The sequence below is a fragment of the Paramisgurnus dabryanus genome, chromosome 3, assembly GCF_030506205.2.
Source record: "Paramisgurnus dabryanus chromosome 3, PD_genome_1.1, whole genome shotgun sequence".
NCBI classification, from domain to species: Eukaryota; Metazoa; Chordata; class Actinopteri; order Cypriniformes; family Cobitidae; genus Paramisgurnus; species Paramisgurnus dabryanus.
Genome location: NC_133339.1, coordinates 9,756,592 through 9,768,594, shown reverse-complemented (window position 1 = coordinate 9,768,594; position 12,003 = coordinate 9,756,592). Strand labels below are relative to the sequence as shown.

The window sequence follows — 12,003 nt, the reverse complement described above, 5'->3', positions numbered from 1 at the left end:
AACTTCACACATGGACTCTGGGAACGCCAAAGACTTATTTTACAAATTAAAAAATTTCATCATATGACCCCTTTAAGGGCCAGATTTACTAACCGCTTGCGCAAACCATCATTTTGGCGTTAAATAACGACTGAACTTACTAAAGACACGCAGTAGATATTTAGCTCTGAAAAGGTGTTATTTTTGCGACCTTATTGCATATGCATTTGTGGTGTTTTCCTTTTAGAAGCAACATTAATGCGAGGATAATATTAAATTTTGCCAGAGGAACATACTTTAAAAATATATATATAGTTTGCCAAGCCATGCTATGTTTAATTTGCTGAAGAAAAGAGGAGAAGAACTCACGAGTCAAATCAGGTATTTCAAAACTTCTTTTAACCTTCATCTTTCGTCCTCCGGTTCTCAGTGTACTTTTACTTAGCTGGAATTTCACACTCCGCAGTCCGCATTTTCATTGCGATGTCCTGCCGAGGTCTCTTATTTGCGACCCTGTACTAATTTGCGCTGCTCTTACAGATTGCAATGGTCATTGTAGAAATGTGCTGATGACATTATTGTGCCTTTGTATTTTATTTGCGCCTTTGTAGTAAATCAAACGCAAATTTTCCACTCCGGCGCTTATTGAGCTCTCCTTATTAGTAAATGCCCTAAATTTACTAAAATCTCAATTTAAGTTACTGATAATTAAAGTGTGCAAATAATTTAAATTATTCTGTTCAAATATAAAAGAGAAACAAAATGTGTTAAGACATTCTCTATAAATACAAAAGACATCATACGGGACAAAATATGTTAGCCAAAAACAATGCTTAAGTTTTTTTTGCATAATTTGAAAATGCAATGGCAGCTGGAATGAATATTATAACATTATTTGAACATTATTTATAGTTAATAAACTTTGTGTCTTTAGAAACTATTCAGGTTCATTGAAAATAGTCGTTCTTGAGTTGGACATCACCATTGCGTTTTGGATCATGCAGCGCATTTACTCTTGACGGCAAATTATATTAATGATAAAATGATTAAAATTACAAAGTTGTCCTTTTTACAATGCTTTCCTCACAAAAATCAATCTTAGGTAAATGACTGGACAAACGAAAGACATTTTTATTAAAAGTAAATGAGATCAAAGCAAAATATAAATCTTTTCGCGTACCCCCTGGAAACTCTTCACGTACCCCTTGGGGTACGCGTACCCCCGGTTGGGAATCACTGACCTAGATCACCTGATTCCCATACGGACTACCGGCACATCCGGGAACTTGACTGTAAATTTCGTCACCGCCCCATTTTGGGGGAAAATAAACCAGACTTCCCATTGACTTCCATTCAAAACAGCGAAATTAAGCAACAATTGTACACAGCCGGCAGGCGTAAATAACTTAAGAAATCACTCAGATTAAACATGTCGAGTAATTATCTGTCCACCCTGCCTGTCATAGAGCGCGAAAGATACATTAAACATTTAATTTGGTCAATATAAAAACATATCGCTTTCATTCTCCCAGCGTCAAATTTGTGTAACAACGCCATCCAGTGATTGCTGGAAATATCGCTAAACCAGTTAGTTGTACGGCTGGATGGAAAAGTGAGCTCAGTACTCTAAATATAAAGACATAATAAATAAATACGAAGTAACTTTCAAATATGAAGTAAAATCATTCACTTGCTTCCCTGTTGACTCGATGAGGTATGAGTAAATGTCCGGGTAAGACACCTCTGGTCAATAGGGAGCGTTGTTACAAAAATTTGATGCTGTGAGAATGAAAGAGACATGTTTTTATATTGAACAAATTAAATATGTTAATGTATCTTTCGCGCTCTATGGCAGGCAGGGTGGACAGATAATTACTTAACATGTTTAATCTGAGTGATTTCATAAGTTATTTACGCCTGTCGGGTGTGTACGAACATTGCTTTATTCCGCTATTTTGAATGGAAGTCAATGGGAGGTCTAGTTTGTTTTCCCCCAAAAGTGGGCGTGAACCTGTTCAGAGACATTCTATGACGTTGCGCCGGTTGTGCGTATGCCAGACAGACTGCCTGTCTCTTTCTAAGTGTGATCATGTAGGACCATGTTATAGAGGTCCGGACATCCCGTGACCCATTCTGTTTACGCCACCATACTGGCAGGCAGGGACAGCCAGAAGCGAATATGAAATGAATGGTGCCAGCAGGAGTATCATGGCAACAGAGTTCACTGCGCCCTTTAATTCAAAAGATACACATACCGTATGTACATCCAAAACTTAATAGATGAAACACAGATCCTATAATGTCTTTCATCCCAGTTACTTTCCACATTTTAAACTCTTACATGTCATTTCAGGGTTACTAAACATAAAACCCTTATACAACATGTTAAAATAGTAAGGTTTGTAAGGTACAAACAGTCTGGTTTAAAATTAAAGTTTAACCACTATCAACACCAATGTTACAGCACTCAAGTGCTCTACAATTGCCTGCCAAAAGGGCAGAGTTTAGGCTGCGTGACGTCAACTGCAGGAGCTCAATAAAGTGTTAGTGAAATAAATATCCACAACTGAACACAGATGATCATACTAAAATTACTGAAGAACTGGAAATATTTCAACTCTAATTGAACTCAACACTCAAAACCATTAAGATAAGAAAGTGATGAAAATGACCAATAGTGACAGAAGCATGAAGATTAATGGATTACATATTGTTATAATTTATTTCAGCATTTGTACAGCATTGATCAGATGATAATTCAAAACTTACATCCCATCTTTTGCCCACATGTAATATTCCAGTTGTAATTGGTCGAGGTTGTTATCACAGGTAAAACAGCAACAATGAAGAAACCTAAAAACAGAAGAGTTTATTAAGAGATGCCTGGACTGACAGTCACAGATGAAACAATACATCAGTGTCACTGCATAGTGTGTGTTATGGTGTTTTTCTTATGAAAGACCTCAAGAAATCAGGTATATTTATCATCAGTCATTAAATCTGTATAAAACTTTATATTTATATCTAGATATACTTGAGGAGTTTCACCAGAAGCAATTAACATAAATTTTAAACTGCTGTTCCCTTTCAGTCGGTCACTACGACGTCACGTCGTGACCGACGAATTGGGAACTCGCTTAGAGAGACCAATCTGCTTCGAATACTACTAAAACGCCAATGAACTTGTCATTGAGATATTTGCATAATGCTGGCGCCGCCCCGCCAGGTGCGTATATAAGCAGCAGGTGCAAATAGGGAAATTAGCTTTTTATCGCTTCGAAAGCCGGCAGTATCTGCTACTGAGAAGCTACTTTACTCTGTTGGGATTTGATTGCTGAAGTTGGTTGGACTAGCAGTACCACAGCGGACGCTTCGCTTAATTCCACGGCTCTACACCTGTTTATTGTTTTGAGTTTAGTGTGTGCGTTGCCTTCCTGTGCGCTCATCAACTAAGCATCTGAGTGAATTTCCCTAAAAGAGTGATGCGAGAGAGCTTTGTGCCTTGTTAAAGGCAGCCACTCTCTCGTATATGCGGAGATCAGCTTCCTATTCAGGATAGCTTTTCGCCCGTGCGATCTTGGATGCGAGAAGTATAAGGGTTCCAGTGACGGTCACGAGCGCTGTCTTCGTGCTCAGGCATCGAGCACTCCGGGGCTGCGTTCGTGGAGAGTTTCTGTTCTCTCTGTGAGAGCATAACCCTCTTGGATTGCGGAGACGACTGTCGTTTCTACGGGAACGCTGTCCGCGCCTTTGCAGTGCTGACGCCGCCATGGTGCGGCTGTCAAGCGCTCGCAGGGCGCCCTTCGCGTGACTACGCTGAGTAGGACGGAGGATGCGTCCTCCACCTACCGGCCTTCTCATCCTCAGCCGGTTGAGGCTCCGGTGGAGACTGCAGAGTCGTGTTCTACGATGTCTGCCGAATCCATTGGACCTCCTTCTGGTCCCGTCACTTCTGCAGCATCAGAGGAGTGTCCATTTTTCCTCCGAGGCAGAGTCATTCCGGAGATGGCGGCCGTGCCCGCTCGAGCGGCGGAGACGGTAGAGTTGGAAAGGTTAACCCCTCTCCGCCCGAACCGTCCCGCCCACATGATTGGTACTTCGGAGCTGCTCGGGCCTCTCGGTCCTCTCCTCCTGTGCCTTTCTTCCCTGACGGCACGAAGAGCTGACGTGATTTGCGGCCGTCCGGCCGTTCAGCTTTCACCCCTCACCTCCCTCACCAACGAAGCCGCTAAGGGCGGGGACCCCTTCAGTGGAGCGGGATGCGTTCCTGGAGGGACCACCCAACCCTTCCCTCCCGTGTTTGTAGACAGTCGTCCGGTTACGGACGCTGCCCATCAGGCATGCCGGAGAGGCGGCTTCGGCCCTGCACGTAATAACGTTGCTGCAGGCTCACCAAGGATTTACCAGGGAGGCCGCGACCTTCAGTCGTGCGATGTCCACCTCAGTGGTTCAAGATTGCCACCTTTGGCTGTGTCGGGCTGACATGACGGACGCAGACGAGAACAACTTGAATGCTCCTGTCTCACAGACCGGCCTCTTCGGCGAGCCAGGGGAGTCGTACAGCTCCGCTGCGCAGACTGAGGCGATCTCCTAGGTCATGCCCCGGCGGAAGAGAGCTGCCCTTGGTCCACCACGCCGGCTCCTCAGTCTGCCTCTCGCCGTCGGCGTCCTGCGGCGACCACCTCCGTTCCCCTCCTCGGACCCCATCTCGGCAGCGCAGGGGAACCGGTCGTCAGCAGCTCGCCCCGCCCGCTTAGCCGCTTCCCGTGAAATTCGGGAGTTTAAGTGGCCAGTGAAGGGCGACCCGGATTGGCAGAGGATCACTCTTCAGGAGATGGAGCTCCTTCCCCCGATAGAGGGTCGGGTGGAAAATCCTTGGTTTGCATATGTTCCACCGGCTGTTCGGCCGGTACCCACTTAACCACACATAAGAGTGCATTCCTCTTCCCTCTCTAGGTCTCCGGAGGATCGAGAGAGCCGTGAGCGGGTTCACACCAGCTCCCCTACCTCTCCTCTATCGCCAGCGGGTGACCTGAGGAGTCCGAGCTCTCCGCTGAGGAGACCGGACCACCAGCACCCTCATCGGAGTCTGAGCTCTCCGTAGAGGAGACCAGACGACCGTTACCCTCAGCGGGCTCAGGTCAGTGTCACACACACATACTGTAGATGTTTATGCTGTCACAGCAGACGCACCGGCAGTCCCACCTGTCTCGCTTCGCTGCCCCACCGCGGGTACTTCGGTAGTGTCGTTATTTCTCCTCGTACGGTGCCTGGGTGCTTGGCTTCAGTTCCCAGCCCGTTTCGTTGGGTTTTACGCACGATCCGCCTCGGTTACGAATCCGGCACACCCCAAATTCGGGCTTTCGTTTCACTGTGGTGAAAGCGTCCGATGCACATGTACTGCGTGCAAAAGTCGATATCCTGTTGGCGAAGGATGTTCGAGCCGGTCCCTCTTACCGAGATGATGATAGGGTTTTTCCAGCCTTTATCTCATAGTACCCAAAATACGCGGCGGGTTACGATCGATTTGATTTACGCACCGGCTCTACGAAGGTGTCCTTTTTGGATGATAACGCCGAGGCTCGTATTTCAATATTCAGATCGGTTTGCAGCCTTAGACCTGTAAGACGTGTACTTTATGTGTCCATCTCCCCTCGCTTTAGACCGTTTTTCGCTCTGCGTCCTGGGGTGGGGATATTAATACTAAGTACACCGTTCGAGCTGTCTCTCTCTCTCCGTGTCTCCATGTAGTCACGGCATTAAAATGTCAGAGAGAGAGCGTTGTTCGCATTCTGCTTTTATGTACGTCGACTTATAATAGCCCGTTCTTGGCAGACGTGCGCGAACACAGAGAGTTAATGCTTCGGCATCTCGCTCGTTTTGTCTTCAGGTCGACTGGGAAAGAGCAACTTTGCCCCGTGCAGAGGATCCTTTTTCTCAGTATGGAAATAAGACTCGATCGACTAATTGGCGTGTTTTACAAGAGCGCGCAACCAGTCAGTTCTGACTTGCCTCGGTTTAATTTGAGGGAAGTACGCGGTCCCTCTGAAACAATTTCAGAAGCTCCTGGACATATGACAGCATGCTGCGGCTGTGACACGGCCCGAGCTGCTTCATATGAGACCGCTTCAGCGTTGGCTTACGATCGAGTCTCGAGGAGAGCGTGGCACACCGGCATACACCGTGTAAACATTACACCTGCGTGTCATTTCAATTTTTCCCCGTGGTAGACCCGGCATTTCCGATAGAAGATGTGCCCCTGAAGGGTCTCCTGGCATTCTGTAGCATGCAATGCCCTCAGCACGGGATGATCAGCCACGTATGACGGGCTTGCAGTCTCAGGGGTGTGCATAGCACCCCAACTGCCGCGAGCGGTGCGCTGTATATCTGGGACTTGTACGCTCCGCTATGGAGATACGAGGGAAGGATGTATTAGCCGACACTGATAACATTGCGACTTTTGCGTTATTTACCGTTAAGGCGGTTTTGCGCTCTCGTCACCTGTCGCATCTCGCTCGTCATCTCCTCCTTTGGAGTCAGAAGCATCTGAGGTCCCTTCGTGCCATTTACATCCCGGGTACGCTCAATACAGCGGCAGACGCGCTTCCCGAGCTGCACCCCCGGCGAATGGCGACTCCACCCCCAGACGGTCCAGCTAATTTGGATGAAGTTCGGTCGTGCGTAGCTGGATCTGTTTGCGTCGCCGGACGATACCCACTGTCGCCTACTTTATTCACTAAACGAGGGCAGCCTCGGCGTGGATGCGTTGGCACACAGCTGGCCGCGGGGGATGCGCAAATACGCATTCCTTCCAGTGAGCTTTATTGCGCAGACACTGTGCAAAGTCAGGCAGGACGAGGAGAGCCTTTTATTAATCGTCCGTACTGGACGACCAAGAATTGGTTTTCATAGTTAATGCTCCTCGCGACAGCCCTCCCTGGCGGATTCCCCTGAGGAAGGACTTTCTTTCTCAAGGAAGGGGCACATTGGCACTCGCGCCCGACCTGTGCGATCTCCATGTATGGTCGTTGAGCGCGCGCAAGGTTTAGGTGATTTATCGCAAGCGGTATCTAACACCATCGACGCGGTTCGAGCACCATCCACAAGACGGGCTTACGCGCTTAATGAAACCTTTTTCGTCACCCGGTGCTCTTCGCAACGCGAGGACCCCAGAGAATGCCCATTAACATTGTGCTTTTATATCTTTAACATAGGTTAGATGGTAGGCTGTCCCTCCGCCATTAAAGTTGATATCGCCGCTATTTCTGCTTATCACTCACTTATCAACGGCAGATCAGTTGGCCAGCATGATTTAATTATTACATTTTAAGAGGCGCTCGCAGGCTAAACCCCTCGCGCCCTCCCTCTTTCCTCCTGAGACCTGTCCATGGTGCTGAAGCCTTCAGGTCTCCCTTTTGAGCCTTTGCAGTCTACGAGTCTGATGTTTTTATCAATGAAAACTCTGACCCTGATAGCATTGGCCTCCATGAAGAGAGTAGGGGATTTACATGCATTCTCTGTTGACGATTTGTGCTTTAGTTTGGTCCTGCTGTCTCACTGAGACCCAGACCAGGCTACGTGCCCAAATTTCCCACCACTCCCTTCAGAGATAAGGTGGTGAGCTTGCAAGCGCTGCCCCCGGAGGACGCAGACCCAACCATGGCTTTGTTGTGCCCCGTACGCGCACTGCGACTCTACGTGGATCGCACGCAAAGCCTCAGGACCTCAGACCAGCTCTTTGTTTGTTATGGTGGCCAGCAGAAAGGGAAAGCTGTCACTAAGCAGAGGATGTCTCATTGTTGATACTATCGCCCTGGCTTATAATCTTCAGGGTATTCATTGCCCCTTTAAATTGAGAGCGCACTCCACACGGAGTGTTGCCTCATCTTGGGCTTTAGCTCGTGGTTCCTCGCTAACAGACATCTGTAGAGCTGCTGGTTGGGCGACACCTAATACGTTCATTAGATTTTACAGTGTTCGTATCGAGCCTGTATCCTCTCGTGTTCTTTCCTCACCAGGGAGGGCACGGAGAGCAGACTCGCAGGTCGGCTTGCAGCCTCCAACTGAGGCTCCTAATTGAGTTTCAGTATGGAAGGCCATCAGAGCAAAAATGCGTAATGGTTTGAATTGCTCTATCTCCGATGCCTTGGCAGCCTTTGTTGCGGAGCATTGGCTGTCAGCCTCTCACTAGCTGTATTCTTACGAACCTATGTGTTTGGCTTGGGCTCCACATTGTGTCCCAACGGGTTCCTTTGTGAGTATTATTCCGTGGGGTTAATCCTACCAGCCCACGTTTCCCTTAGCAGAGCACTGCTTTGCTTACACAGCCACGGCTGTCATTTTTACCTCAACTACGGTTGACTTTCGCCCACCAATAGCCCTTAACGGGGCGGTGGCTTCCGCAGCGTCCCTATACCGCTCAGATAGGGCGCTTCCCAGTCGCTGGCACTACTGTGGGGTTAAAGGAACATCTAGTGCCCGGCCTTCTGCCTTAAAACCTAATTCTCCTTCTCCTTAAGTGGAACCGGAGGGCTTTACGCAGACACTGGAAGAGGTCAGCCCTCAGTGGCGTTTTGGTAGGGATTCCCAATTCGTCGGTCACGACGTGACGTCGTAGTGACCGACTGAAAGGGAACGTCTCGGTTACAGATGTAACCCTCGTTCCCTGAAGGAGGGAACGGAGACGTCACGTCCCGTCGCCACAGGGCTGCTCCCTGCTGTTTATCGACCGGTCACTTTCTCCCGGCTTTCTCAGCGAAAAGAAGCTAATTTCCCTATTTGCACCTGCTGCTTATAAAGGCACCTGGCGGGGCGGCGCCAGCATTATGCAAATATCTCAATGCCAAGTTCATTGGCGTTTTAGTAGTATGCGAAGCAGATTGGTTTCTCTAAGCGAGTTCCCAATTCGTCGGTCACGACGTGACGTCTCCGTTCCCTCCTTCAGGGAACGAGGGTTACATCCGAAACCGAGACGTTACACATAATAAGTTTTCTGGTTTTATTTAATTTGATTTTAAACATGAATGCTGCAATCATACACCATGAATGAATCTAGTTTATAAAACTGAACTCACCTCCTTCGGCTGATCCAAACATGTAGAACAGGAGGATGAATTGTAATGAGAGCAGAACATCACGGATTACAGCAGACAGAACACGGAATATGTAAGTTATCCTTTCACTTACTTTCCCAGAGATCTCAGCCAACGCTGTATTAGAAAACACAACAATCAATAAAAACATAGAGAGTTTAAATCAGTTTTTAAGTAATGTCTTTAAAGTGATTCATGGCAAACTTAAAGATGAAAGTGTTAAAAACTGATTGACTCATGTGACAAAGCATATCATTACAAACCTCTTCAAAACAGCATTCAACTAATTCCCCAAATTGATGTTTTTGAAGGTAATTAATACAGACATGATTATTATAAAATCATCAGACATTAATAAAATCTCTTCCTAGACCCCTAAAATGTTATTATTTCCCAGTAAGTGTAATACAAAATGACTCAATGAAATATGAATATGATTAAAATGATCATGGCATTTGTTAAATATCAGATAATCAGGGAAACAATCACTTTATAAATAGACATTGAAGCTTTTTAAAACAATGTCTAAACAAAGCTGACACTGCACAAATCTTTAAGACAAACTGAGTGATTATTTTCTATATGAATGAATGAACTACTGGTAACTCATATTAATGGTCAAAGGAAGGGAATAAAGGTAATCAAATGAATTTAAATGAATGAGCTATGATTTCACTGCAAAGTGATTTCACTTCAATGTTTTTAAGGGGCAAGGACCCCTTAGAAGAGAGAGGCATGGAGCAGGGACCCCCTGATACTAAATGTGTAAAACAGATATTTAAGTAAGCAGTAAGGTACGATAAGCTGCTTTATCGAATTTGGCAAAACGCAAAGCGGAGTAAAGCACAACTATTGAACAATCAGAATCAAGGACTGGAAATAAAACTATTGTCACACAGCAATATTATATTAAGACAGTACATTAACACTATTATGCATGCTGTTGTTGTACATGCATAATTGTCTGTGTATTATTTTATTGTTAAAGTAGATTTATTATTATTTTAAGGTATTTGCAGTGTAATACATTTTTCCTTTTACTGTAAGATGGACAATAACACATTTAAATGAACCTGAGCTTTCAGTATATAAAGATGACTGATCATGGTAAATGGCACAAAGACTGTCTATTCTGGTGGAGATAAAGGCTGTGCAGAAGACATCAGGGCAGACGTAACAGATTTAAAGCAGGTCATTTTATTAAGTAGAGTGCTTTGCAAATGCACCTTTTTTCTCCTCTGTGTGTTGTTGTGGGTGTAGAACACACACTGCTACTTTATAATTCTGAGGTTCTTGGCTTTTCACGTGGTCGTGGATCATTACTGTCACAAGTTTATTTTAAGTTTATTTTCTGCAGGAGAACAACATGCAATAAGTCCGCAGTATCTTCAGGGCAACATGTTTGACAAGCGCTATTAGTTCGGATTTAAATCTGACTATGAATCTTGTACCATCAGTATCAGGGCACTAGGGGTGTCAACAATAATCGATTCGGCAATGCATTGCAATGCGGGCATGCACGATTCTGCATCGATGCAGCAAAGTGCCATAATCGATTATGTCACTGTTTATTTTCTGGCCTCGAGTGGACAATAAAGTTGTTTCAATTACTTCAAGGGGCATAACAACAACAATCAAGATGGCTGAGGCGGAGAGAGATGACAGTGATAGACGGGTAAATAAAAACGCACCCTTTTCCATGGAAAGTGGAAATATGGGCACATTTCGTATTCTATGAAGTTAATGGGCAACTAGACAAGACTTGCGCTGTGTGTAAATTCTCATCTCAGGTATATAATTGTCATTGTCTTAAAGCTGCTAAGCTTCCGTTTTTGTTGAGAATAGTTGCACTTGCCTTGTTGTGTACAGTAGAATTCTGATGCATCGCAATGTATCGTAGAATCGAATTGAATTGAATCGTTACCTGATGAATCGTAATTGAATTGAATTGTGAGGACAGTGCCAATGCACACCCCTACAGGGCACGCATTTCATTGATTTTAAATGAAAGCGATAGTTTTGTCAACGTTTATAATGCAGACACATTACAGCATTAACAAATCTGAACAGCTTTAAACAGCTGCCCGAGTTTAGAAATATAGATGAGAACACAGATCGCACCGATTCTAAAATTACATTCGTTTTATCTGTCGCTACAGCTGCTTTCTGAGTGGGCGCTTGCCTCATCTTAAGATATTTCATTTTGTGTGTAGGCTAAAATTGTACTTCAGTAAGCCTAGGCGGCCACACACGTGCGCAACTTTAAGAGAACATTGGTTGTAATGTTTTGTACCTATGTTTTACTTTTTTATCAAAAAATTTTTGTGATTAAATATCATTTGGCAGACCCCCTGCAGTTCTGCCACAGACCCCCTGTGGGCGGCAGATCCATGGTTAAAGATCCATGACATAAATCAATAAATATTGTATATGTTTTCATAATAAGCTTGCCTTGCCTAATGGAAACTTTTGGAAAATGTTAATTGACTGAATTCTTTTTGCACATTAGTTGTCTGAAACAAAAATTTGATAATCTGAAAAAAACGCTATTTTACAGCATGTTCATGTAGAGATTGAAAGAGATTAAAGTGATTTAAAGAGAAACACTCACAGAAAATAATAAAGAAGATGCAAACCAGAAGAACTATTCCAAAGAGGATTATCATCAAAACACCTTTAAATCCAGCAAAACTCAAACCTTTTCCCCAGGATGAATAAAAAAGAACTGAAAGAGATAAAACAACATTATCTAACAAACATAAAGTACAGACAAAACATAAATACATATCACATGAATTACTGCACAATTTTCATTTACAATACAATATACAGTGTGTTTTATTTACAGCATTATAGTCCAGTAATTACAGTGACAGTGGCAGGATTGTTTCTGTCTGAATATGATCCTGCTGTGACCTTTGTGTTGTTTATG

General features: G+C 44.8%; 1 protein-coding gene across 1 annotated transcript in view; it reads right to left on the bottom strand.

The window, feature by feature from the left end:
• The window catches only part of LOC135768452 (uncharacterized), a 54,997-nt gene that overhangs the window by 10,005 nt on the left and 32,989 nt on the right, over positions 1-12,003 (bottom strand). Inside the window, exons 10-12 of the mRNA XM_065277677.2 lie at positions 11,683-11,796; positions 9,054-9,188; positions 2,749-2,832 (exon numbers count right to left, since the gene is read on the bottom strand). Of these exons, the coding sequence (XP_065133749.1) occupies positions 2,749-2,832; positions 9,054-9,188; positions 11,683-11,796 (333 nt within the window). The remainder of the gene's footprint in view (positions 1-2,748; positions 2,833-9,053; positions 9,189-11,682; positions 11,797-12,003) is intronic.